This window comes from Caenorhabditis briggsae (assembly GCF_000004555.2).
Source record: "Caenorhabditis briggsae complete genome, chrV, whole genome shotgun sequence".
NCBI lineage: Eukaryota > Metazoa > Nematoda > Chromadorea > Rhabditida > Rhabditidae > Caenorhabditis > Caenorhabditis briggsae.
In genome coordinates, this window is record NC_013488.2 from 5649814 (window position 1) to 5677374 (window position 27561).

The 27561-nt window shown below is 36.4% G+C and overlaps 7 protein-coding genes across 7 annotated transcripts; 3 read left to right on the forward strand and 4 right to left on the reverse strand.

Annotated features, from left to right (window-relative positions):
• Window positions 1–234: 234 nt before the first annotated feature.
• On the reverse strand, window positions 235–1610 carry CBG17877 (the record flags this gene model as incomplete). The annotated part of the gene is made up of 2 exons (XM_002647643.1): window positions 235–1267; window positions 1594–1610. The coding sequence occupies 2 exons, from the start codon at window positions 1608–1610 to the stop codon at window positions 235–237; spliced, it is 1050 nt and encodes a 349-aa protein (XP_002647689.1).
• Window positions 1611–1673: 63 nt separating this feature from the next.
• On the forward strand, window positions 1674–5975 carry CBG17878 (the record flags this gene model as incomplete). Its single annotated transcript, XM_002647644.1, has 2 exons — window positions 1674–1761; window positions 5839–5975. 2 exons carry the CDS (start codon window positions 1674–1676, stop codon window positions 5973–5975), a joined length of 225 nt encoding a protein of 74 aa, XP_002647690.1.
• A 2973-nt stretch (window positions 5976–8948) lies between these two features.
• On the forward strand, window positions 8949–11077 carry CBG17879 (the record flags this gene model as incomplete). Its single annotated transcript, XM_002647645.2, has 2 exons — window positions 8949–9043; window positions 10621–11077. The coding sequence occupies 2 exons, from the start codon at window positions 8949–8951 to the stop codon at window positions 11075–11077; spliced, it is 552 nt and encodes a 183-aa protein (XP_002647691.2).
• Window positions 11078–12612: 1535 nt separating this feature from the next.
• On the reverse strand, window positions 12613–15350 carry CBG17880 (the record flags this gene model as incomplete). The annotated part of the gene is made up of 5 exons (XM_045237075.1): window positions 12613–13391; window positions 13662–13874; window positions 13944–14379; window positions 14697–15065; window positions 15111–15350. 5 exons carry the CDS (start codon window positions 15348–15350, stop codon window positions 12613–12615), a joined length of 2037 nt encoding a protein of 678 aa, XP_045096326.1.
• Window positions 15351–15923: 573 nt separating this feature from the next.
• On the reverse strand, window positions 15924–17000 carry CBG17881 (the record flags this gene model as incomplete). Its single annotated transcript, XM_045237076.1, has 4 exons — window positions 15924–16144; window positions 16232–16464; window positions 16513–16663; window positions 16898–17000. 4 exons carry the CDS (start codon window positions 16998–17000, stop codon window positions 15924–15926), a joined length of 708 nt encoding a protein of 235 aa, XP_045096327.1.
• Window positions 17001–17647: 647 nt separating this feature from the next.
• Cbr-sqv-6 lies at window positions 17648–22063 on the reverse strand (the record flags this gene model as incomplete). Its single annotated transcript, XM_045237077.1, has 7 exons — window positions 17648–17915; window positions 18148–18329; window positions 18535–19011; window positions 19703–20150; window positions 20912–21323; window positions 21380–21860; window positions 21920–22063. The coding sequence occupies 7 exons, from the start codon at window positions 22061–22063 to the stop codon at window positions 17648–17650; spliced, it is 2412 nt and encodes an 803-aa protein (XP_045096328.1).
• Window positions 22064–25470: 3407 nt separating this feature from the next.
• CBG17883 lies at window positions 25471–25959 on the forward strand (the record flags this gene model as incomplete). Its single annotated transcript, XM_002647649.1, has 1 exon — window positions 25471–25959. The coding sequence occupies one exon, from the start codon at window positions 25471–25473 to the stop codon at window positions 25957–25959; it is 489 nt and encodes a 162-aa protein (XP_002647695.1).
• Between the last annotated feature and the right edge of the window lie 1602 nt (window positions 25960–27561).

Below are 27561 nucleotides of genomic sequence, written 5' to 3' on the forward strand. Positions count from 1 at the left end.
TCCTGAGATTCTGAGATTCTGAGATTCTAAGTTCCTGAGATTCTGAGATTCTGAGATTCTGAGATTCTGAGATTCTGAGATTCTGAGATTCTAAGATTCTGAGATTTTAAGATTCTGAGATTTTGAGATTCTGAGATTCTAAGATTATGAGATTCTGAGATTCTGAGATTCTGAGATTCTGAGATTCTGAGATTCTGAGATTCTGAGATTCTAAGATTATGAGATTCTGAGATTCTAAGATCCTGAGATTCTGAGATTCTGAGATTCTAAGATTATGAGATTCTGAGATTCTGAGATTCTGAGATTCTGATATTCTGATATTCTGAGATTCTGAGATTCTGAGATTCTAAGATTATGAGATTCTGAGATTCTAAGATCCTGAGATTCTGAGATTCTGAGATTCTGAGATTCTGAGATTCTGAGATTCTGAGATTCTGAGATTCTGAGATTCTGAGATTCTGAGATTCTGAGATTCTGAGATTCTGAGATTCTGAGATTCTGAGATTCTGAGATTCTGAGATTCTGAGATTCTGAGATTCTGAGATTCTGAGATTCTGAGATTCTGAGATTCTGAGATTCTGAGATTCTGAGATTCTGAGATTCTGAGATTCTGAGATGTGGAGATTGGGAGATTCTGAGATTGATGAGATTCTGAGATTCTGAGATTCTGAAATTCTGAGATTCTGAGATTCTGAGGTTCTGAGATTCTGAGATTCTGAGATTCTGAGATTCTGAGATTCTGAGATTCTGAGATTCTGAGATTCTGAGATTCTGAGATTCTGAGATTCTGAGATTCTGAGATTCTGAGATTCTGAGATTCTGAGATTCTGAGATTCTGAGATTCTGAGATTCTGAGATTCTGAGATTCTGAGATTCTGAGATTCTGAGATTCTGAGATTCTGAGATTCTGAGATTCTGAGATTCTGAGATTCTGAGATTCTGAGATTCTGAGATTCTGAGATTCTGAGATTCTGAGATTCTGAGATTCTGAGATTCTGAGATTCTGAGATTCTGAGATTCTGAGATTCTGAAATTCTGAGATTCTGATATTCTGAAATTCTGAGACTCTGAGATTTTGAAATTTTGAGATTCTGGGCTCCTGAGATTCTGGGCTCCTGAGATTCTGAGATTCTGAGATTCTGAAATTCTGAGATTCTGAGATTCTGAGATCCTGAGATTCTGAGATTCTGAGATTCTGAGATTCTGAAATTCTGAGATTCTGAGGTTCTGAGATTCTGAGATTCTGAGGTTCTGAGATTCTGAAATTCTGAAATTCTAAAATTCTGATCGTCCGACAAAATAGAAAAAGTGCAAAACACAGAAGACGTTCTGAAAATTGGAAAAAAAAACAAAAAAACATCTGGAAAAAACAGAGATTTTTTTGGATTCTAAGATTTTGAAATGCTCTTAGATTTGCAAATTCTCGAAAATCTAATATGTTCCTTTGTTATTTTAATTAATTTTCCTTTTCTAATTATCCTATGCAAATCCACCCATATCCTTCTTTTTTTTTCCTCCTCTCCCCAAACTCCGCCCCCTTTTCTCATCAGAATCGTTCAACGACCCCCCCCCCCTTTTTGCTGAAGGCCCAACCCCCGATTCCTACTCATTTTATACTTTTCCTAACTCTTTTTTCCAGTGGAAAAAATAAGAGTGTTGGAGACAAAAAGAAGATGCGCTGCCTCGCCGTCGTTCTAATTCTCATTAACGTCATCTGTGCCGTTTCAGCGTTTTATGTGTTGAGGAGCAGCGGTCAAGGAGGTACGTTTTTCATTACATTTTTAAAGAGAGGGTTAACAAGTTCAGAATAACGGATAGGGAATTTTTCAAAAGACAAGTCTTGGCTCAGAAAAATGTACTTTTGTGAAATTTAGTACAGTTCTGGAAATTTTGAAAATCTGAATTTTGAGAATCTCAGAATCTCGGAATCTCAGGAGCCCAGAATATCAAAATTTCAAAATCTCAGAGTCTCAGAATTTCAGAATATCAGAACCTCAGAATCTGCGAATCTTGGAAATTCAGAATCTCAAAATCTCAGAATCTTAACTTTTGAAATCCCTGGAAATCATAAAAGCTAAAATCTTATAAATCTCAGAATCTCAAAATATCAGAATCTCAGAATCTCAGAATCTCAGAATTTCAGAATCTCAGAATCTCAGAATCTCAGAAGCCCAGACCCAGAAACTCAAAATTTCAAAATCTCAGAGTCTCAGAATTTCAGAATATCAGAATCTCAGAATCTGCGAATCTTGGAAATTCAGAATCTCAAAATCTCAGAATCTTAACTTTTGAAATCCCTGGAAATCATAAAAGCTAAAATCTTATAAATCTCAGAATCTCAAAATATCAGAATCTCAGAATCTCAGAATCTCAGAATTTCAGAATCTCAGAATCTCAGAATCTCAGAAGCCCAGACCCAGAAACTCAAAATTTCAAAATCTCAGAGTCTCAGAATTTCAGAATATCAGAATCTCAGAATTTCAGCTGTAATTCCAAAATAATTTCAAAACCTCATAATCTCAGAATTTAACAATCTCTAAATCTTAGAATCCCATAACCCACAATTTTCCAAATATCAAAATCTCAGAATTCATCAAATTTTGGACTCCAAAAATTTTCTTATATTTTTTAACAAAAAAAACTTCAAAACTTCAAAAAATGAGTTCAAATTTTCGAACATTCTCAAAAAAAGCATCTGTGAAGTTCTAAAAATAGTACTTCAAGTACATCAAAATTTCTCGATTTGTCTGAAAATCTCAAAGTATACTAAACAAAATTAGAGCATTGTTTTTGTAATTGACCACTTTTTTGTAAAAATCTAACAAAGCGATATATACGGTTTCAAAGTTGGGCATTTATTTCAGTTCGGCACTTTTTGGATAACAAACGACATATCTCAATGGATTGAATATTGGTGAAAAAGTTGTCAACTACAAATTTGAAGCTCTATTTTTGTTCAAAATATTCTAGAATTTTTAGACATATCGATAAAATGTTGACTGCATTTTTGGGACCCCGTTTTCATGGAACACCATTAGAATATCATATACAGTAAACATAACTTTGAAACAATTTATCTTCGTTCTTGTGAATGATATCAAAAAGTGATTAACTGGCAAAATGTCCATTATAATTTGGTAAACGTTTTACCAGTTGAGCACTTTTTGATATCTTCTACGGGTTTGAAGTTGACAATGTGGCCCCTCTAAATGAAGGAGGAGGAAATTCTATCAGATGCTAGTTTTGTGTGGTACTACTCTATGAATTTGTTTTCCCAATTTCAGGTTAATTTTTGAGATAATTTCAACTACGTAGCACTTGTGAACTCTATATCTGTCTTCCGATCCCATCTGATCTCTCCTTCCCCTCCCCCTCCCTATTCAAATTGTAATTAAAAATTGAAATTAAATCCGGCACGTTCCTTGGAAAATGTGTGAATTCTCTCTCTCTCTCTCTCTCTCTCTAATGAATAAGTAAAAACTCGAGCTACGTAGGCGATACAACATCTAACGTCTTCTTCCATTTCTCAGTCGTAATTCCAACAATTTTATTCCCCAAAGGGAATTCAATCACGTTTTCTTTCTTCCGGCTATTCTCTCTTTGTTGGCAACACTGGGGGCTAAAAATGACCAGAAAAAGAGAGAAACTATACTAAAAAAAATCATCTGACGTCTCCTTTTCAGATGACGTTGTTGCGTTCTCTTCTACGAATTTGGGGGAAAAAACTCAATTTCGGAAACATGTCTTTAAAAATAGTACACTTTTTTGGGGGTCCCAAACTTTGTTGACATCATGCAAACGGAGATTCTGAATTTCAGAATCGATCATCATCGTATAGATGAAATTGGCACAATTTTAAACTTTTATAAAAGGAAAAAAGAGGATTGGGCTATTTAAATAAGAAAATATGAATCAGGAAAAAAGAGTTTTTTGATGACTTTTAAAACTTCTTCCTTGTACAAAAACTGAGGATTTGAGGGGGCGAAAACAGGGGGAGCACTTTTTTTGAACTTTTTTTTTTTTGAAATTTTAAATCAATTCCAATTTTTCAAGATTTTTCAAGTTTCTGGGGTTTCATTTTACAAACATTTTAAAATTAGATTTTCCATTTTCTGGAAACAACTCGGACTTTTTTTTGAAATTATCATGAACATTTATAAATTTTTACAATTTCCAAGCTTTCAAATAATTTGGATTTATTGAAAATATTCAAAATTATAATCTGAAAATCTGAAATTTCAAATTCAGATTTTTTTTCAATTTTAGGATTTTAAGATTCTAAAGTTATGAGATTCTGAGATTCCGAAATTTTGAGATTCTGAAACCGCGAAACTATGAAATTCTGATCTTCTGAGATTCCGAGATTCTGACATTTTGAGACTCTGATATTCTGATATTCTGAGATTCTGAAATTCTGAGATTCTGAGATTCTGAAATTCTGAAATTTGAAGATCCTGAGATTCTTGGGTTTTGAGATTCTGAGATTCTGAGATCCTGAGATTCTAAGATTCTGATATTCCGAAATTTTAAGGTTCTAAGTTTCTCAGATTCTGAAATTCTAGAAACCCAAATTCTGAAAATCTGGAAATTCTCTTTTTTAATTTTAGCAAAATTCCTGAATACCCTCTTTTTATCATCCCTTCATTTTTTTTCATTTATTTTGCTCATTTTTCATTCCAAAAAATGACGAGTGGTCCTTTATTGGTCACGGATAACTGGGTCCAAAAATTTGCAGAAAACCGGCTTCATTTTCTAAAAAATGAGTCAGTTTTCCAAAAAATCTACAAATAATCTTTGTAGTTTGTAGTTTTGCCCATCTTATCCAAAAAAATTTTTTTTTCAAAAATAAATATTTTTAGACACCATCTGTAAGTGACACATTGCATTTTCCGCCCACCATGTTCAAAATTAATCATAATTTTTCCCCAAAAACTTTCAAAGATTATTCCTAAATAATTTCCGGAAATCGCGCATCATCAAAAAAGTATTGCAAAAACAGAAAGCAAAAAAGGAAATTGCACGGATTCTAACCCACTCACTCACAATGTAAAATCAATTATTCATGAGACCGAAAAACCCAAAAAAAAGGGAAAAACGGGTGTCCGAAATGTGGGTGGACATGATGTGATGCAAAATTTATAGTCTGGGGAATGGGATTCAAAAAGATCTACAGTGATCTGAATTTTCTGAAAATGGGACTTTCAGGGATTGTTTGTGTTTCGAAAGTAATGAGTTTCGAAAGTTTTTTTGATATTATAGAGATTCTTTTGTTTTTGTGTCTTCTGTAGTCTTCTCATATGACAAATAAACCCTATTTTGTCATTTAACATTTGAAGTTTGACCAATTTAAGACATTTAGGACTTTTTCTTTTCTAGTTTGACCATTTTTTGAAATTTAGATATTTTTATATTTCCAATTTTGCACAATCTGCAATTCTGAAAATCTAAGGTTCTGAAATTCTGAGATTCTGAGATTCTGAGATTCTGAGATTCTGAGATTCTGAGATTTTGAGATTTTGAGTTTCTGAAATTCTGAAACTTTTCTTCTGAAATTCTTAAAAAGTTTCTGAAATTCTGAAAAATTCTGAAACTCTATTCGAAGTTATGCAATAATCTCTTGAAACTTCCGGAAAATACAGTAGTTCCTTAAAAACCCAAAATTACAGTAATCCCTTGAAACCCCAAAAAGTACAGTAACCCCTAAAGCGAAAAAAAAACATTATTCTCTCAAAATCTAAATATAAAATCTAAAAATAGTGATCCTTCAAAATTCAAAAAAAAACAGTAATGCCATATAAGCCAAACAAATATAGTAATCCCATTTTCTAATTATTTCAGCCGTCGACGATTCGTCACTGATCCGTTTGCGTCGTAGTGGAATCCTTTTTGGAAAATTGGCAAGAAACTGGGCGGCAGATGACAAGCGTGTCGTGTTGAGACCCCTTGTGGAGTACGAACCAGATCCTTGGCATTGACAAATTTTCCAGAAATTTTTTTTTCTTTGTGTCTGAAAATATTTGATGGTGACAATAATGATGATGGTGGTGGTGTTAATGGCGAAAAATCCTAATAAATTGGTTTCAAAAGTTTGCTTTGGAAAATTACAGCAAAATAATTAAAACAGGCTGTCGAATACTAAAAGTGCCGAAATTACCGTAAACGCTCTAACACCGCCAACATTGGGCTCATATATCTCTTTTTCTGTGAAATATATCAAAAAGTGGTAAACTGACAAAATATTTATTAAATTATCATACATATTCTATCAGTTGACTACTTTTTGATTTCTTGTACAGGTATCGAGATAAATGAGCTTAAAAGTAGCTGTTTGGGTGATCTGTGTTTTTAGTATCCCTGAAATGAGAGTTGTGCAACTATAAAACCGCTTATCTCACTTGGTTGGGTTTGTACAAAAAAGTTGTCCACTACAAAAATAAAGCTCTATTTTTGTTTAGTATACTCTGAAATTTCTAGACAAATCGAAAAATTCTAAACTTATTTTTTAGGACTACAAAGTTGACTATTTTCGGCTCTAGTAAGAAATTCTGGTCCTTAGAGAAAATTTGGGTCCTTAGAAATAATTCTGGTCCTTAAAAAAAAATTTGGTATATTCACCAAAAGTATCAATGACTTCTTGCCAACGCAATGGAAGTTGAACGATTCCATTACCATAGAACTCGGGAGAATAGGAAGCGAAAACGTCGTCCAACCACTTTTTAACATCCTTTCTATCATGGAATTTCTGCCTACCAAAAAGATTCTGCAGGGAACAAACAAAATATATTCGGATAGAGCCAGGTCTGGTGAATACGGTGAATGACTTAGGTTGTCATGAATCATCAACTAGCTGGAATTTTTCGGGCAATTTGATTGATGATGCAACACTTTTTCCATTTGATAGCAGTCGAGGTCCGGATTAATAACGCCGCCTAGAAGAAGTCTTCTGAAGATAACGCCTTCACTGTCCCAACAAATGGGCAACATAACTTTTTCTCGTGAAGTTCTCCTTTGGTGTCCGTTTAGGCGGTTTTCTCGGCCGGGACCCATCGTCTTTTTTTACTCGTCACCAGTGATAATATTCTCAACCCAATTGGTTCTACGTTTCATAGTAAGCCGAGAATGTGCCATGATGCATAAAAATGATCAATTATGATTCTTTGAGGACGGTTATGACCTGGTGTAAGCTCGCGTGACGTTACTCTTGGTTGTTCTTCCAGTGCGCTAGAGATATCCTCGTTGAGATCAACACGTGGTCGACCAGATCTTCGAGATCGTAGTTCTCTTCGGAGAAACTTTTTAACCAAAACTTTATTATAGTGTAGTACATAAAGTTATCGCCTAACACTGCACACAATTTACGACAAGCTACGCTGCCCTCGTGACCTTGGAGAAACTTGTATGAAAAAGCACCCCTGAGAGCATGGTGGTCTCTAAGCGAATTCCCGGTCATAATGAACGCCGTCGTTAATTTTAACAAATTTTTTAAACATGCACAACTAATACTACAACATAGAAAAAACAGAATAATAAAAAGTTAAACCAACGCTGAGATATGACAGTCCGAAACAAAATTACAAAGACTTTTCGCTCAACCTAATACTTTTTGATCTAAAAACGATTGAACTAATACAGCGAAAAATTCCATTTTTGTACAAAAAATGATTATTCAAATAAATCTAATTTTCTGATTTTAAACTTTCCGAATTTCAGAATTTTGGAATTTAAAATCTTCTAGAATTCAAACTAAATTATCTGAACAGTAATAATCTGAAAAACAATATTATGGCCGGAATTTTAAAAATAAGGATTATTGATTTGATTATTTTTTTTAATATTCAAAAAACCACAATTTTCATTATCTAAATGCTCAAAAAACTAGAAAAAGGAATCATCAAAAAAAACTAACTATGCTAATAAAAAGAGTGAGAATAATGTTTTTCAGAGAACAAAATAACTGAAAAAAAATAACACTTCCTTCATATTTTTCGAATGTCAATAATGACACAGAAGAAATAGACGGACAATATAGTTTTGTCATTTACACAAATAATGAATTAAATATCGAAAATGAATTTCTGAGTCATTTAAACTTTAAATTAAAATGAATGGAAAAGGGAAAGGAGAGAACAAAGGTCAGAGGAAATTTGAAATATCAGAAAACATTTGGTTTTTGAATAAAAAATCATGAGAAATTTCAGAAAAAATCCGGCAAAATTCAGAAAAATTTAGGAAAAATCCATGAAAAACAGATATTTATTGGAAGAAAAAGTAAAAATTCAGAAATTCTCTAAGTTTGGAATAATTAGATTCTAATGTTCTGATTTTGAAATTTCGAAAATCTGAAATTCTGAAATTCTGATACTCTGATATTCTGAAATATCAAGTGTCTGAAATCCTGGAATTATAAAATTCTGAAAATCTGAAACTCTGTTTAGGAACCCTGAAAAAAACCTGAAAATCAGAAAATCCTGAATTTCTGAAAAACTGAAATTCTGAAAGCTTGAATTCTGGTTTTGAATTTCAGGAAAACACTGAAAATTTCAGAAACGGTCGAGAATTTTCAAAATTGAGAAAACTGGATTAAATTCAAAAAGTTTTTCATGTTTTTTTTTTGTTTTTGGAATTTTTTGTAAATTTAAAAGTTCAAAAATCTCTGCACCATATAATTTTTATATTATTCTGTGCTTTGCATATGACAAAAATCACAATACAAACTACAAACCCATATTTTTAATTTTATTGGAATCTAACTCAATTTTTTTCAGCTCATGTTTTCCAATTTTCAGAACAGATAGTGGGCGAAAAAAACGGCAATTATTATGATATTTTTTTCTGATCATGGGTTTTTTTTCTATTATTATGACTACTAGTGTCTAGTCTCTCTGGTGTTTTTTGAGATTCTAAGAAAAATTTGAAAGTTTTCAATTTTTTAATTCCAGCTGAAAAAGATGAGCAATTTGGAGTCAGATTTGTCTCGGGTGATCATCACTATTGGTTCAATTTCAGCAATTTTCAGTGGGATATTGGCATTTTTAGCGTTGAAGTAGGTTATTCATCTTCAGTGACATTTTGAGAATCTATAAAATTAATTTATGATTTTTTTTTGGAAACATTATATCTCAAAAGTTTGCGAAAGTGTTCCAATTTTTTAAATTCCTCCCAAATTTGGAATTTCTAAGCAACCCTTTAATAATCTCTCTTCCCAGTATTTTCTGATAGAAAACAACTGAAACCACGGAAGTTCTGGAAAATTCAAAAAATGCAAAAAATTGCTGAAATTCCAAAAATTCTGAAATTTTAAAAAACCTGATATCATGAACTTTTCAGAATCCGACCAACCTATCTAAACCGTTACCAACACATTCTAGTCGCCATCGCTCTAACTGGATTGATCTACAGTATCTGTGAAATATGTACAGTACCCTATTGGTATGTTTCTGATGGAGATTTCGTTCTTTTCGCGGTGGGACCCATTCAAAACGGACAGATTGCTCAGAATCTACTATTGACTTTTGCGATTTCTTTTATGCAGTCATTATTTTTGATATCCTATTCTTTTGTGTTTCAGTATGCTCAGGTTTGCAGGTCTGTGAGTTTCTGTGTAGAGTGGATCATTTTTTTGAAACCCAAAAAATCCAAAACAAAATCGACAAATCTGAATAACCGAAAAATGACCTTGTTCTTTGATTTTTGAATTCTCGAGCTTCAGGGTTTCTGGATTTAAAATATCAGGTTGTCCTGTATTTCCTGAATTTCCTGAGTCTCGAATTTTCTGAAATTCCTTCTTTTTTTATAATTCCAAAATTACTGATCTTCTAGATAGTTTTAATTTTTAGATTAGTGATTCAGGATTACTGGAATTTCTGAAGTTTTCAACCCGAATATCAGAATTTTCCGGAACTTCAGATTTTTCACGATTTTCGGGATTTCTGAATTTCCAATTTCCTGAATTTTCAGGTGATTCAAATTTTACCGAATTTTTCTGATTTTCATAGTTTTCTCAAATTTCTACTTCCTCCTTTTTCGGATATTCCATTTTTTGAGGATTTTCAAGTTTTCCGAAAATTCTGAATCTCAAAACTTCAAAAAGATTTTGACTTTTCGATTTCCTGAAGTTCCAAGTTATTAAGAGTTGCATGGGAAATTGGATTTTAAGGATTTTTCTATATTTTCCGAATTTGGGATTTCTGAAATTTCCTTTTTTTCGATGATTCATGATTTTCTAGGAATTTCGAGTTTTCAGAATTTTCTGGAATTCAAAATTTTATGTACAAAGCTTCTGAATTCCCTATTTCCTCTTGAATTTCTAAAATTCAGGCAGTTCAGAAATCCCTGGAATATCTGATTTTTCCAATTTTTCAGGTATGCCTAAATTTCTGAAATTCTGAGTTTCCTGGAAATTTAAATTTTCTCGATTTTCTATGATTTTGGATTTTTTTAATGATTCTTTGGTTCCACAGAATTTCCCGAATTTTCAGAAATCTTTTTTTTTTTTTAAACTGGACCTTCTGCTTTTTTGGAGTTTTCACATTTTTCTAGAGATCTTTTTTTGTGTAAAATATAAAAAATTAGAAGCTTTGCAAAATTAAGAATCCAATTTTTAATTTCCAATAATTTCAGATCTGAATGGTTTCGAAAATTCCGCTACCTGAAGTTCCTATCTCCTCTTATTAATATTCTAATTATCACAAACTGGCTAATTGCAGTAATTTATTGTTTCACTCCAACGGATGAAAAAATGAAAAAAGCGAATGAATTCGTTTTGAAAAATATGAAAATCCATTTAAACGAACGACCATTTTTGGGATTCTCATTGGAAATCCAAAAATCCGATTTTCTATTTTTTGCCGTTATTTTCAATATGATTTTTCTATTTTTTGTTCTGTTTTCATGCATTTTATTCTCTGTAAATCGAATAATTTCAAAAATTTCGTCGGATTTATCAAATCGAAATCATTTTTCATCGATTTATCGCCTTCTTTGTGTTCAATGCATTTCTCCGACGATTTTTATAATTATTCCGTTCACTTTTAATATTATTACTGGAGTTTTAGGCATCGATTTGGGAGAGGTATGATTTTCTCACTAGAAATTTCTGAAATTCCTGAATTAGAAAATTTTAAAAATTTAAAAATTCCGAAACCGATGAAACGGAGATTCCAAAATTAAAAAAAAAATACTAAAAATTCTTTCAAAAGTTTCAATAAAAATTTTCAGACAATTCCTTTCATTTTGGCATCTCTTCTCCCAATGTATCCTGCGGTAAACTCTATTTTGATGATGTTACAAATCAAGGATTTTCGAAATTTTCTTTGTTTTTTCCACAAAAAACATAGAAATTCAACAATCATTGATAATAGACGAAAATCGATTATCGTTTCATTGTAATTTTTTGGTTTTTTTTCTTAAATTTATTTTTTGTAAAACCTTTTTTTTTGAGTAAAAATTCAGATTTTTGACAATTTTTTAGTTTTTTTTTCTATAATTTTGAACATTTTAAACAACATTTCCTACTGATTTTTATCTAAAAATGAGATTTTCCGCTGGAAAATGAACCTTGTTGTTGTGCGTCAGTTATAGTGCATTGTACGCAATGTTTTACTATTGCGCGTCAGTTATAGCGTTTTGGACGCAATTCGACACTTCAGTTCAAAAATTGGCGCGAAACATAGTTTTTCAATTTGGGGAAATTTCATTATACCCCCCCCCCCCCCCACACACAGTTACGACCCCTCACGTACTGGAATAACCCCCCACCCCGTCGAAAAGTAAGGGGGGGGGGGGGGGTTAAAACGGTGGGGTTTCAAAATGGGATGATCAGGTGGGGGGACATTTCAAAATATCCCCCACCACCGTTGATTTGGGGGGGGGGGGTTATATTGGAATCCGTGGAAATCTTTCATTATAACCCCCACACCATACCAATATGCACCCCCCAACGGAAACTTCGGAATACCACCCCGCGTGGGGGGTCAGATTGGAACGGATTGCGGGGAAGGGGGGTCATATTGAAATGGTGGGGGCTTATTTGTAATCTTTAAAATTTCTAGGTGTCTTGTTTTCAAAGAATACGCCGATTTAGGGTGCTAAGCTTATTTTTATTTGGAATCTTCAACATTTCTACCAGTTCTTGCCTAAGCCTATTTTTTGTTGGGGACTGGCATTAAATTATTATTTCTATAGTAGAATGACAAAAAAATGTACGGTAATATAAACCAGAAATCAGGAAAAATTGAGAAAAAAGTAGAAAAAACGCGGAAATCTAAAGAAAACTAACAAAAAACCGGTGCAAAATCGATAACTAACAAATATTTTTCTATGCGTCTTTTGGCTTCGTACGTTTGATCTTCAGGCAAAAAATCAGGAAAAACATTTTTTGAACCCCCCACCCGCCTTATGAAAGATGGTGGGTGGGGGTGTATTCCAACATTTATGCCAGGGGTGTTATATTAGAATGTTTCGGGAGGCTATACTGGAATATACCCCCATTTTTAGCATTGAAATCAAAGTTTTCTCGAGTTTTTACTATTTTAGGGTCAAAAATCTAACACACACAATCAAATTTTATTAGAAAAATAGAAAATACACATAACAAAAAAATAAATCGATAATCTATGGAAGAATCAAAAAGTCAACAGGAACTTTATAAGTAGTTCCGTACTCGTTGAATCTCACGACGGCAGTGTGATTCGCTTGTAGTTCTATTATCGTCGCCGCATACAATTTTCCGTCGGTCCACGTGGCAAGGCACTGAGCACCGACGCTCCATAGTGGTGGTCCCTGGAGGTTATTGTGGTTGCCACGTGGCTGCTGCTGGTGCTGCTGGTTCTGATAATTGCCACGTGGCTGATATTGGTCATGTCCTCCTTGTTGATTGCCACGTGGCTGTTGTTGCTGTTGTTGGCCTCCATGGAAGGTATTCTGATTGCCACGTGCTGCTTGGAAGCTTTGCTGATAGTTGCCACGTGGCTGCTGCTGACCTCCTTGGAAGTCATTTTGGGTGCCACGTGGCTGATACTGGTCATGTGCTCCTTGTTGATCGCCGCGTGGCGGATGCTGTTGCTGGCCTCCTTGGAAGGGATTTTGATTGCCACGTGGCGGTGCTGCTTGGAAGCGTTGCTGATAGTTGCCACGTGGCTGCTGCTGCCCTCCTTGGAAGTCATTTTGGGTGCCACGTGGATGTTTTTGTTGCTGTTGTCCTCCTCCTTGAAAATTCTGATAATTGCCACGTGGCGGCTGCTGCTGTTGTTGGCCTCCCTGGAAGGGGTTCTCATTGCCACGTGGCTGGAAATTCTGAGCTTCGTAGTTTCCACGTGGATTCTGATTTCCATGTGGCGGTTGATTTTGTGGTCGACGGGACGCGTCAGATAGGCCGCCAGTTTGAGGGCGATCTGAAAAATCGATTTTTTTGAAAATTTAAAAAATGAAATTTAAAAAAAACGATCTAGAAAAAATTAGGCCATGACCTAGAAAAATTAGGTCATGGCCTAGAAAAATCTAGATCGTGACCTAGAAAAAATTAAGCCATGACCTAGAAATTCTGGGACGTGACCTAGAAAAAAGTAGGTCATGATCTAGAAAAATTTGGGGATGACCTAGTAAAATCTAAGTCGTGACCTAGAAAAATTAGGTCATGACTAAGAAACTCAAAAAAACCGCACTTTGTTGATTCTGTCGCTGATTTTGAGGCGGTTGAGTAGTTGGGCGGTCTGAAATTCTCTGCTGATTCTGGAATTTTCCAGAATTTCCGCCTCGTTCGCTGCCACGTAGCGGACGATCCTGATGGTTGCCACGTGGATTTTCAAAGGTTTTGGACGATGGTCCGGCGCCACCACCGCTTCTAGTGTCGTTTCGGTCGTTTCTCGGCGGGCGGTCTGAAAGAAAATTGCATATTCGATCTACTGATATTTTTTCCAGATTCTCAATGGAGCGCATTTCCTCACCTCCATGTTTTCTACCACCTCTCGACGCTCCGCCTCCTCTTCCAGATCCCCCAGCTGACACGTGTATTTTTGCAGTCTTTTCGGTGACCGCCTCCACAAGCTCCGCCCCTTTTTCCCCACCACCCCCAATAAAATCGAAAAGGGTCGCCGGCCCGCTGGGCTTGTGATTCGCATATTCTCCAAGATCCACGTCGGGTCCATCTTCGGAATTCTTGCGGCCACGCCCCTTTCTAGAAGGTTTAGTGGAAGTGGGCGGAGCTTCTCGCCGTTCTTTCGGTGGGGGCGGAGCTTTGACAGGGGGCGGGGCTAGGTTGGGTTTGGCGAAAGTTTTCGTGTCGGTGGCGTCCAAATCTTTGAGAATTTCTGCGCGGTTTTTGGAGAAGTCGTCAGCGTCATCGCCTTCTTTTTGGAGGGTTTTTGGCATCACGGAATTCGCCTGGAATTGGGAAACATTTGAAAGTTTTTACTGAAATTAATTTTTCCCGGCGAATGATTTTTTCTGAATTTTTTCTTTATTTTTATGTCAATCTACATGCTCTTCTGCACATTTTGATGCAATAAAAAATTGCACCGTACACCACCTTTAACTAAATTTTTACAAAAAATTCAAATTCGACTTTTTTTAGATTATTTGACAGAAACCAAAAATTTTTATTTTGTGAAAAAAATTATTCGTATTCGAAAAAAAAATACTTTTTTTTGAAATTTTTTTTAATTTCCCAATTTTTTGCGCAAAAAAATCAATATCCATACCTTGAATCCCTTCTCCAATTGTCCTCCTTTCTGTCCTCTTTTCCCAAAAGACACCCATTTCGGTGCCCCTGTCCCCTTTCCAACACTCGATTTGAATCCATCGGCTCTGACCGAACTCTTCTCAACATTCCACTTCTCAATCATCTCCTCCACACGACCGCCCAAAATTTTTACATGTTTCTTTTCCAAAATCAAAAAATTTCCTCCCTCCATTTCAATTTTCCCGTTAATTTGAATTTTTGTGCCTGGCGGCGTGTCGGAATTGATTCCAGGGATGGTATGAAGGACCAAAGCGGATAGAGATGTGTGTCCATCCGTGAGAAAAAGACGGATTATCGAGTGAGACGGATCCGTTTGGTTTAGCTCTTCCTGCAAGAATTATCGATGATTTTTCAATTTAAAAATCTGAAAAACCTTGATTCTTGGCACTGAAACATTTCGATAACGAAGCAGTTGAAGCACACATGGTCCTTCCAAAATCGACTCGTCCTTTTTATGCAAATTGATAATGCTGGCTTCGCCGAAATTCCGCAGATCCTCGTTCAGAATCACTTTTAGAATCTCCGGTGACGTCTTCGGCAGAACGCCTTCATCGAAGTAGTCGGCGGTTTGCGATTCGTTGATGTGCCAGCCATCTTTTCGGAGTTGCTCCATCTGCGAAACATTTTTTTCTTATATTTCATGGTTTTTCTAAAAAAGCGAAAAAAATTCGAAAAATTACAGTACCTTATAGGCGCACGCCAAAAATTTGTTCTTCGGGTTTCGCCGCGAAGAACTTTTTTTTGTAACCTAAACATCTAAGTAAATCTGCAGATTTTTTGGAGCCAAACAAAAACTGACAAAATCTTCGAAACATTTTTTTTCTTACTGGCTTTTCTAGCAAAAAATCGCAAACAAAAACTGAAAATCAAAAAAAAATTATAGTATCTTAAAGGCGCAACCCCAAAATTTGTTCAGTGGGTTTCACCACGAAAACATTCTCTTACATATCTGTGCGAATAAATTGCACAAAAATCAAGTAAAATGGATTTTGAAGACACAAAAACCGGCGAAACCTTTGAAAAGAACAGATAAATAAGTAATTTTCATTAAATGAGACCTTGGTTACGGAATTTCAGTGTCGAGGAAAATCGGAAAACACCGGAAAATAAATAAGTGAGAAGAAAAGTTTTGGTCAAAATAATTATAGTATTTACATTGAAAGAATAACGGCTAAAATAGTACAGATTATTCTCCAGATAGATTAAACTTCTGAAATTGCGGAAATTCCATAATGTCGCAATAGAAGTCGGCGGGACTTCTAATTTGTTGAAGACGTAGCGTTTGGCCGACGTGGAGGGATTCTGAAGGCGGTGGCGGTCGGTAGTAGTTACAAGAAGCAGCGGGCGGGAAGAAGAAATCGCAAAAGTAGGTGTGCGGTTCTAGTGAGACGACTTCGTGGATGTTGCCTAAAAAAAACCCACGTTGCAAGACATTTATTAGGCTAGACTATCGATTTTTAGGTATTCTAGCCTCAAAAAATCGACTTTCCCCACCGATATTTGGTCCAAGCGCTGCCGAATGTCGTCCCTCCGATCCACCACTTAGCACTGTCTCTCCCTCGTATCTAACTAGTAACCGCGGCCGCCCGTCCTCCTGCTCCCAGTAATCTTCATCGAACGTCTCCTCCAGAATCGTGAACGATCGAATCCGCACGGCGCCTTGGAACACCTTCATCACCGCGTTCTCGGCCGGATGATCGTGAAGCGGGATTTTCAGTCCGGCGTGGCTGAAATTTTGAAATTCGGGGAAAATCTAGGCCACCGCCGCCACGTACGCAAAACCAAACGCGTTGACGTGGCAGAATTCGTCTTTGTAGATGTCGGCGTACTGAATTCCAGACGACTCTTTGTTCGTCGTCGTCGTCGGCACCACGGACGAGAACATTGTGTGAACGACACGACTGAATCGATTCGGTAGGAATTGTCCTGGAAGAGGTTTTTGTTTGTCGATGGCCTAGATTTTCGGGTTGGGGATTTTTAGGCCATGAAGCTCAAATTCATGTTTCTGACCTCAAAAATCCGTTTTCTCAGAAAAAATTGTTTTCGTTGCGAGACCCGTGTGAAAGAAATGCTGGGTCTGCGCCTTTAAAATACTGTAACTTTCTAATTTCTCAAGCCAGAAAATACAATTTTTGGCCTGAAAATCCCATTTTTTCTTACTCAAAATCGACGAATCGAAATTCGCAACGACTGAATGAATAATATTAACCGATTCCGGCGACCCATCGAACCGCTTTGCCATCATAGCTATCCGCCGCAACATCATCTGAAAGTGTCGCGTTGGATTTTCCATTTTTGTCTGAAAAAAAATAAAAAAATCTGGAAAATTCACAAAAAAAAATCGAAAAAAGATAGATAAAAGGAGCGAAAACCAAAGAGAACAATCACACAGAACATAAAAAAATGCAAATAAATTAATTTGAAAAATGCGAAAAATAAATTATCACAAAAAAAAAATTATAACTGGTTTTCTGTCAGATTTACCCGGGATTTTTTTTGGAAAATCATAATAAATGAATTATGCAAATTTTGGGAGAAATATCACATTTCAAAGAGCCGGAGAGAGGGGGGAAAAGGCACAATTGGTGAAAAAACAGCTAGAAAAAATTGGGAAAAATGAATAATTAGAGGCTAGAAACAACGAAAAAACGTCTATTTATATGAGAAAATTACATAATTTTGGTGGAAAACATGGGGTTTTTTTGCAAATTTTTTTTTTGAAAAAAATGAAAAATTCGCCGAAAAAATAACAAAATTCTCAGATTTTTCAAAAAATAACAAAAAAAAATATATGAAATTTCTTGTTTTTTGGGAATTTCAAAAGAAAAAATTGACAAATTCAAAAAGTTGGTAAATCCTCTTTTTAAAAAAGGCCTAAAAACAAGAGAAACAGTGAAAAATCCATGAAAATTATCTCAAAATCCGCGCCTCCTCGTCCCATCCCACCTGGATATCCGATTTGGGGTCCGGATAGCTCATGCTCCAGATTTTCTCGCCGCACGCCGTCTCAGAAGTGCAAAAATCGACGATTTCAAAAAAGTCGCGGAGATATGCCACGTGGCAATCGACATTTTGTTCGGTGTAGACCGAGAAACGAAGGGTGGCGAGAGGGGATTCTGATGAAGATGGAGAGAAGACGTCGACGAAGAAATCGGGGCACGTGGAGAGATTGGAGAGTCTGAAAATATAAGGATTAGCAATGGATTAAAGGGGATAAGGAGAGATAGTGCGAGACGCAGAGAAAGCTACAAGGTTTTACTTTTTGTATTAATTTTTATTTTCAAATTCCTGCCGAACACTTTTGGCCGAAAACTGAATTTTTGAGTGCAAGAGACTTAAATTCTGTCACAACAAAATCCCAAAAATTAAAAAATCGAGAATTCGAGTTTCGATTCAAAGATAATCCCCACCTCTTCCCAACATCCCAACTATCAAACTGTCCGCCGAACACCGAATCGTACGGTTTCACAATCGATTTATCGATTTTTTCCGGACCATTTCTATACTGGAATTCGATTTCCGGGCTCGTTTTGTCATTTTTCTTCACACGTTCAGTTGGTGACCATTCCAAACGGGTGTGCAGCGTGTCTTTCTGGAAAATGTATTTTGAAAATTTAGGAATTCTTGAATTTTTTTTTAACTGAAAAATCTAAAAAATTGCCGGAATAACACCGCATAATAATTTTATACATTTTATTATCATTTTTTTAAATTTTTTCAAAAACTTTTTTTTTTTTTTTCAAAATTTTTTCAAAAAATTTCAAATAAAATTTTTTTTTTAATTCCAACGATGTTACCTCCGTCACAAAACCCATATACTCTCTGCAAATTTCCTCTTTCCACTCAAATTTCGTGCCATAAACCACGTCTTTCAACACGTAACCATCGACCTCCAAGGCTCCACTCGTTGATAAATTGACATGGGATTTTCGATGAATCAAAAATTCGAAATTCGCCCCACTCTGCGTCTCCACCTTCATCACAATCTCTATTTGAGCGTTGTGATGAGCTCGCAAAGCGTCGATTTGCACGATTTTCGCCATTTTTTCATGGGATTTGATGGTATTTAAAGCAAAGGACGCTAGGCTTCTATGAGCAATTTTTTCCTCGTCGATTCCAAATTTAAAAATATTGGCATAGGCGAAATGGTAAGTTGGGTGGTCCATTTGGATTTTCGAGGTGGACATGGATTGTTGCTCAGCCGATTCAATGGCTTCAATATCAACCATACTGTCGAATTTTCGAGCAAAGTACGTGGGTTTGGAGATTGCTTTCTGGAAAAAAAACGACAATTTTAGGAAGATCTGAAAAAGCCCCGAAAACACCGAAAATTCCAAAAAAGTTTTTAAAAAATTCCATTGTTTTAAATTTTCGATTTTTTGGCAATTTTTCCACAATTTTCTCAATCTGACCTACATCTAGAGTGCCGAGTCGACTCGAAAATCGACGGTTTTTTGTCGACTTGGAAATCGACACAATCGACATTCAACAATTCGACAAGGCTATTTGCCGATGAAAATCGAACTTTTCATTGTCGATTTTTGTCGATTTTGCGTCGACTTAAAACCGACAAAAATCGACAAAAGTCGACGGAAAATCGACTTTTTCGGATTTCAATTGAACTCGTGGTGACCTAGAAAACTCAACTTGCAAATGTTATACCATCATGTCAAAATGGCCTAAAAACACAACAGAGTCATGTTCGGACATTTTTAGATCATTTTGAAGTGGTGGCCTAGAAAAGCAAATTTTCAAAAGTTCGGCCACCACTTCAAAATAGAGCACACTGACAGTTTCAAACAGGCACAACAAAAAAAAGACAGTTTCTAGGTCACCGGCGGTGTAATCCTCTCGGACATTAAAATCGATAAAAATCGACTTTTGTCGATTTTTGATTGAGTCGACGAAATCGACACCGATTTTGTCGATTTTTGTTGATTGTCAACAATCGACACAGCACACTACCTGCATCTCAAACTTGATCTTCGTATCCTCTCTAAAAACCAACGGCGAGCAACCGCACCAATCAACAATCTGCTTCAAAGAAGCACAACGACATCCCTGCTTCCTCAACCAATTGGTCAATCTCAAATTGCTCATCATTAAATCGTCACAAAACTTTGAGTTGAACGCCAAAGTATGATAAAAGCTCTCCAGTGGCAGCAGGATACTTTCAAACGTTTTTCGCAGTTTCTGAGGCAGCTCCTCGTTGGAAATCGAGTATTCCGCAAGGTCTCGATGAATTCCAACCCAATCCGAGCCGCCATCAATGCGCAAATTTTCAGGAAATTCGCGTTTTCCGATGCGGAACATTCGTTGGTCACACTCGGAGAAGACGAATTCGAAACCTTGTTTTTGAATGAATTTTCCAGTATTGTAGCCGTGCGATGCGAGGAACGACTTGCCTTGGTGTCTGGAAAACGTGTGTCGGTGTATCCGGATGTCCGATTGATTAATTTTCACGTGAAAAATTGAATTTTTACGTGATTTTTGACGTAAAAATTTTTACGTCAAAAATGCCACGTGGCAAATTTTGACCTAAAAATTGATTTTTCGCGTGGAAACCTAAATTTAACTTTCGAAATGAAAAAATGCCACGTGGCAATTAAAATTTTAAGTGAAATTTTGTACAAAATCACGTGAAAATGGAATTTTCACGTACTTTTTATTCCAATTTCACCTAGAAAAAAATTGCCACGTAGCAAATTTTAAGTGAAAAAATTGGGAAAAAAAAATTGCGTGAAAAATGAAATTTTCACACGTTTTCAAAACATTTTACGTGTGAAAAAATGATTTTTGACGTGATTTTTTTTTTAATTTTGCGATTTTTCACATGAGAAAACGGTAATTTTTGAATTTTTGACGAAAAACGCCAAGTTAAGAAAATTCCAAGTCGCGAAATTTCACGTGAAAAACGTGAAGAATTCTAAGCTTTGCCATTTTTGAATTCGAGTTTTCGTGTGAAAACTTCCACGAGGCAAAAATTCAAAAATTCGCGATTTTGACGTGAAAAACGTAAGAACGTAAATTTCTCATTTTCAAAATGGAAAACAAAGTCACGTGGCACATCACATTTTATGTGAAATTTTGAAAAAAAAATCACGTAAAAATAGAATTTTCACGTAAATTTTATTCCAATTTCACCTAGAATTAAAATTCGACTGGATGTCTTACTCCGTAATCAATCTCTCAAAATCCTGAATCGGCAAAATCGGAAAATCGCTTTCGGAAAAATTGAAAATATAATCCCAATCCTTGAACATCTCAATTTCCATCGAATCCCGTATCACTTGTTGAAACATTTGCAGCAACGAGGCTCCGCCCCAAATCGTACTGTATCTAGTGCTCGTTATGTGAATATTCGGCACTTTTTCAGCGATTTTCGCCATTTCCGAGTACATGTAATTCTGTCGTTTGTCCACATGAATGTAATAGTAGTGGTTGGGAAGATATATTGATTTTAGGAATCGTTTGACTTGTCGTTCGTTCCGACCGTTTAGCTGGAGAAGGAATAGAATCTTGATGGGCGGTTTGGACACATTTTCAGCTGGTGGCAGATATTTTGGCTTCAGCATAACGAGTTTGTCTGGAAAAAAGCTATTTTCTATTGGAAAAATCGATTTAAAAACCAACTTTTCAGACCAGTCCTAAAAATCTCCACGGCATTGAACCCTCCACAAAACTCGTCTTCGGCTCCTGGACACTTGTAGTTTCTACATTCTCCAGAATCAATTTCCGTCGCATTTGCCACGTCATTGCCACAAAAACACTCCAACCCAAATTCCAGTCCGTAATACAGAAAACCAGCTTTGTAGCAATTCTTGCGACACGTGGATTTGGAATTCGATTGCGGGAATTTGTACTCGAATTCTTTTAGGACCCGCGCATCTTTCTTATCCAGAAAACACCCGATTCGCTGGTCGATTAGAGCGTCTTGGTGGTTTGAGCATGTGGATTGGGGGAAGGATTCTGAGAATGTCCCATTTTTGAGTTGACAAGCTTCGAGTTGTAGTTTGGATTTGCAGCCGGGTGACGTGGCACGGGAAATCGCGCTCTTTGCCAGCTCATCAACAATTTCACAGGTAGAAATTGGATCAACTAGGGGAACCTTTGGAGTCTGGAACTAATTTTGAAATTTATTTTTTTTTCCAATTTTATTAAATAAAAAATCTATTTCCCTACCTTTTCCCTTGTTTCCCCTTCATCTTTCCTAATTTGCACCGAGTTCTGAGCCGAATAAAGCAGATAAACGTTCAGAAAGAAGAATAGGACAATCACCAGCGCATAATGTCGATAATTTGTGTTCACACCGCCAACAACCACCATTTGAATGAGGAACTGCGGTCCTGGAAACTTCATGACATTTCAAAATGCTTTTAAATGGGCGGAAAATTAGGGAAATCCCAAAAATGTTTATAATTTACGACAGACCGGAAACAGATGTCCGAGAGCCCAGAGCCCTTCAAATCGTACTATTTCGAAATCAGATGTTTGAAAATAAAAAAAATTATTTAGATTGAAATTTCTTCGAAATTTTTGCGAATTTTTAAAGAAAAACCGGAAGGATTTGGCTTTGAAATGACAAAATAAGGATTTTCCGAGAGGAGTACACCAGACGGAGCGGAGAAGCGCGCTCTATGGAGAAGTTAAAATAGAGGGAGATTCAAAAATAAGAGAGTTTTTCATCGTTTTTCTGAAACTTTCTTTTTCAAAAGGACTCCAAACTTCTCGGAGCCCAAATTGCCGAAAAGTATTATTTTCAGAAAATTTCGATGTTTCGAAAATCATAACTCTAAATTGTACCAGATTTTGGGATCTTTATTCATTCAAATTTTAAAAATTCAAAAGATTCGGATTTTTCCGAACTTTGGGATTTTCTAATTTCCCAAGAATTCAAATTTACCAAAAATAGAATATTCTCTGATTTTAGGATTGATCAAATGTACTGGATTTGTGGAACTTAAAAAAATTTTTTGAACTTTTCGAATTTTTTAATTTTCCGAAATTTTTGAATTCTGAGCTTGTGAAAACTTCGGCTGTTAAAAATGTTCCAATTTTTCCAGATTTTTTAAAGAAAATTCAAAATTTCACAACTTTGAGAAACTCAAATTTGAAGATTTCCCTCAAACTCTAATTTTCAGTTTTCCCAATCATCCACAAATGTTATATTTCTAAAAATTCAAAAATCTTCCCCCTCTCCTCCTGAAAGATTGGAATAAAATACCGAAATTTGCGGAATTCCAGAACATTCTGCGATTTTCGAGTTTGTGAAAATTACCCTCAAAAACATATTCACCAACATGAATTCCTGAATTTCTGGAATTTTTGGTTTTCGAATTTTCAAATTTTCCATTCTCAAAATTTTCCCCCTCTTCTCCTAAAAGATTAAATCTTTTGGTCCCTCACCATCTGATGGTCAAAGCGCTTGATTTGCGTGCTCTTGTCCATCTTCGCCCATCTAAATTGTATGCCCAAAGTGTCTGCGTCTCCTTATTCTCAACACTCCCTCGCCCGACTGACGCTTTCAAGTAGAAGCCGTCAGATAATAGGATTTCGTGCAACGACGTCGACAACGAAAAACGGAAAGAAGAAGAAGAAGAAGGACCACCCAACGAGTTTCATCAGAGAATAATACACATACTTTTGCATCATTGGGGATAGAGAAAAGAGGAGAAAGAATTGCTAAATTTATTGTCCTCTTCCTTCTATTTTCCGAATTCTTACGTCTTCTTTTTAGTAGTACAACCGTCATCTGAATCCACTTTTCGACGCATATTTTATCAATTTTTTTGGCGGGCGGAGGGAATAGAAGAATTTTTAATTTGAGAGCTCTGACTAGTCTCAGAATTTGAAAATGCAATGGTTTTTTAATCAGAAAGAAAATCACAAAAAATAGCGAATTCCAATAATCCAAAATTTCTGAAAATCTGAAACTCAAAGTTCTAGAAGGCTCGGGATCTTGAAAAATGCTGAATTTATTATTTTTGTATTTCTGGATTTCAGAATATCTGGGATTTTTTGTTTTGTTAATTTTTTTTAGATTTGGGGTTAATCGGAATTTCGGGATTTTTTAAAGTTTTTACATTTTAGGATTTAATTTCGGAATTTCGTAATTTTTGGATTTTATGGATTTCGGTTTTACTTTTTTTTTTTGAATTATAAAAAAGTATTTTTGAAATTGCGATTTTTAAGTTTTTTGGAAATCTTAAAATTTTGAATTTTCAGGGTTTTTTTTCGGTGTTTCTCGGGGTTTTTTGAATTTTCCGGATTTTTCAATGTTTTAACTTTTTGAAATCTTGTAGATTTGTAATTTTGGATTCCAGGATTTCCAGTTTTATTTTAATTTATATTTTTGGTATTTTTCAAATTTCTAAATTACGGAGTTTAAAATTCCAATTTTTGCTTTTCGGAAATATCGAAATTTTCAAATTTCAGTGTCTTATACTGTCTGTACAATAAAATCTGTGCAAGGCGCGTGGGCTAATGTGACACGCCCCTTTATGAAACGCGTTCAAATTTTTCTTTTCACACACGTTTCATAAAGGGGCGTGTCACATTAGCCCACGCGCCTTGCACATATTTTATTGTACAGACAGTAATCTTTTGTGATTCTCGGATTTTTGGTAAAATTAAAACATTCGGGAAAATCTTGAAAACTGAATTTGCAAAAATTTACATAATTGTAAAAAGTTGGAAGTTTTTGAAATCTGATATTGTTTCGATTTTTGGATTTTCAGAATTTTCAAAAAAAATGTGGATTCCGCAAAATTATAATGGAACCCTAGGAATCTGATTTCTCAAAGAATTAATCTGAAACAAAACTCAAAAGTTTTTCAAACATAATTTTCAAATTCTTTGAACATTCAAAGATCAAAAATCTCCCCACAGCCAGTACACAGCTATGTTTATTAGCAAATCCCAAAGAAAAAGTGACCTCTAAAAGTTCCATGTGTGTCTTCTCCCAGTTTCGCCTCCTCCAAATACCGGATAAAAATGGAATAAAAGAGAAGGAAAATGGGGGAGGGAGATGGATCATGGCGGCGTTAAATTGAAGTAAAACTATAGTGACAGATCTATTGATTCCCCCAGTTTTAATTCATCCCTTTAACAGCTTCATTATCATATTCCCACCATGTGATTTTCAAGGTTTCCTCTAATTGAATGTCTCGCCTAACTTTCTTTTTGAGCCTATTTATCTCGGTTCCTGTGTAAGATATCAAAAAGTAGTCAACTGATAAAACGTTTATCATAATTTCATAAATATTTTTTCAGTTGACCACTTTTTTATACCATTTACAGGAAATGAGATATATGAGCTCAAAGTTGACGATTTGGGGGCGCCATCTAGGTGAAATGTACCTTTGAACTCAATTATCTTACTTTCTGTAAATGGTATCAAAACGTTGTCACCTAGTAAAATGCGTAGAAATTCATTTTTTAAATTTTTTAGTTTTTTTATTGAATCCATTTTCAAAGAAAAAAAAAGAGAAGATCAATAAATTGAATTCCTTCCTGTATCTTCAACTGTTATTTCAGTCTTATTCTCACTCTGAATTAGGCAGAATGTGACCCAGCATACATCATCTGCAACATCCTCGGCGTGGCAAGAATCGTAACCTTTAGAACGTTATCTTGAACTTCGTGAACTTCGCAGCTAAACATTATTCTAAGCATCAGAATGGCCAAGGTGCTGATTTTGCTGACCATACCAGATCCAGTTCATCCTTCTTTATATGCTCCTGGCTCCAGAGCTCCAGCTCCAGAGCTCCAGCTCCAGAGCTCCAGCTCCAGAGCTCCAGCTCCAGAGCTCCAGCTCCAGAGCTCCAGCTCCAGAGCTCCAGCTCCAGAGCTCCAGCTCCAGAGCTCCAGCTCCAGAGCTCCAGCTCCAGAGCTCCAGCTCCAGAGCTCCAGCTCCAGAGCTCCAGCTCCAGAGCTCCAGCTCCAGAGCTCCAGCTCCAGAGCTCCAGCTCCAGAGCTCCAGCTTCAGAGCTCCAGCTCCAGAGCTCCAGCTCCAGAGCTCCAGCTTCAGAGCTCCAGCTCAAGAGCTCCAGCTTCAGAGCTCCAGCTCTAGAGCTCCAGCTCTAGAGTTCCAGCTCCAGAGCTCCAGCTCCAGTGCTCCAGCTCCAGAGCTCCAGCTCCACAGCTCCAGCTCCACAGCTCCAGCTCCAGAGCTCCAGCTCCAGAGCTCCAGCTCCAGAGCTCCAGCTCCAGAGCCTCGCTAGCCCCGGCTCCTGGCTCCTGGCTCCAGCCGGAGCTCCATTCCCCTGGTCCCTCTCGAGAGCCCAGGGAAGGCGAGAACTGATTTTTCTCTTCACTTCTCTCTTCCTTTATAGTACTCTTCCCGAGGTCAATGGGCCATTGAGGGTCGTGAATATTTTACGTCGCTTTTTTTGGTGGAGAATTATAAAAAAATTTTTTGCCACGTGATTTTTTTAATATAAAATTTTTCTTCACCACGTTCAAATACTACTTGAATTTTCAATTTTTTGCACGCTGAATTTTGAAAAAATTCGTAGATAAATGAAATCAACTGCCAACTTTGAGCCAATTTATCTCGGTTCCTGTGAATTCCATCAAAAAGTTGTCAACTAATAAAATGTGTCAAATTTTGTTTCACACATTTTGTTAGTCGGTCACTTCTTTGTAGAGTTGAAACGAAATAATATAATTAGGCTAGCAAAAAATGACTCCCGGCAATAAACGACGAGGAGGAATTCTGGCGGATGTCATCAGAGCTCAGTTATCTCGCTTTCTAAAAGCGTTATCAAAAAATTGTTAATTAATAAAATGTGTAAAATTTAATTTTGCACATTTTTTCAGTTTACCACTTTTTGATATCTTCAACAGGAACCGAGATAAATTAGCTCAAAGTTAAAGTGATTTCATCACCGATTTGATGTGTCCCATCCTAGGGACCCCTTATTTCGAAACCTCCTTTTCCATTTTCATTTTTATTTTGGACCCATCTCCCTTGTTTTGTTCTCTCCTTCTAAAGTTGGCTGCCCATCTAGGCCAACATCGTTACTTTGAAGGCGTCTCCTTCCGTTCCTCTTCCTCTTTTTCAAATGATCATCAATTTCCTACAATTCAAAAGTGTCTTCTTCTTCCTTCCAAGGTTCCTTTTTTCTTGATGTCTTCGATTTCTTTTGATCTCTCTATCTTTGAGCCTACCGTATATTGGTTTATGCAAAAGATATCAAAAAGCGCTTAACTGATACCGTAAAACCTCTAATAGCAACTGNCGTCCTCGCCTTTATGTATGCAATCGGGCGTGCGCTTTCTCTTTGCCCGCGTGGCTCAGTCGGTAGCGGCGCCGCACCCTCAATCATCGCCCTCACAGGTTCAACTCCTCGAGAGGCATCTTTGAACGGAATTTCGAGAACATTATTTTTTTCATGTCCCCCCACCTTTAAAAAACAGGAAGAAAGGAACAAAGCAAGGAGGCGGCAGGGAACGAACAGTCGCCCTTTCCTCTATCCCCCTCTAGGGCTTACACGACAAGTGCAGCCGTGGCCGACTGGATAGTGGGCGCGCGCGCCGATCCGAAGACGTCGGAGATTCGGATCCGTCATGTGTCTATTAGCTTTTTCTTCAATTTCCTTTACGTATTTTCCGCGCCGCAGGATTGCAAGCTTCTAAACCCCGCCCACTTTTCTGCGCACCGCAAAAAATGAGGAGAAAGTCAGTACATCGAGGCCTGGTACAAAAGGGTGTGTAACTCGGGATTGAATGAATATTTTTCGCTGAAAATTTGGGAATGAACTTCTATAAGGTAGGAGAAGACAAGCCAACAATAAAAAGTGGGAAAAATCTATTTTGAAAAT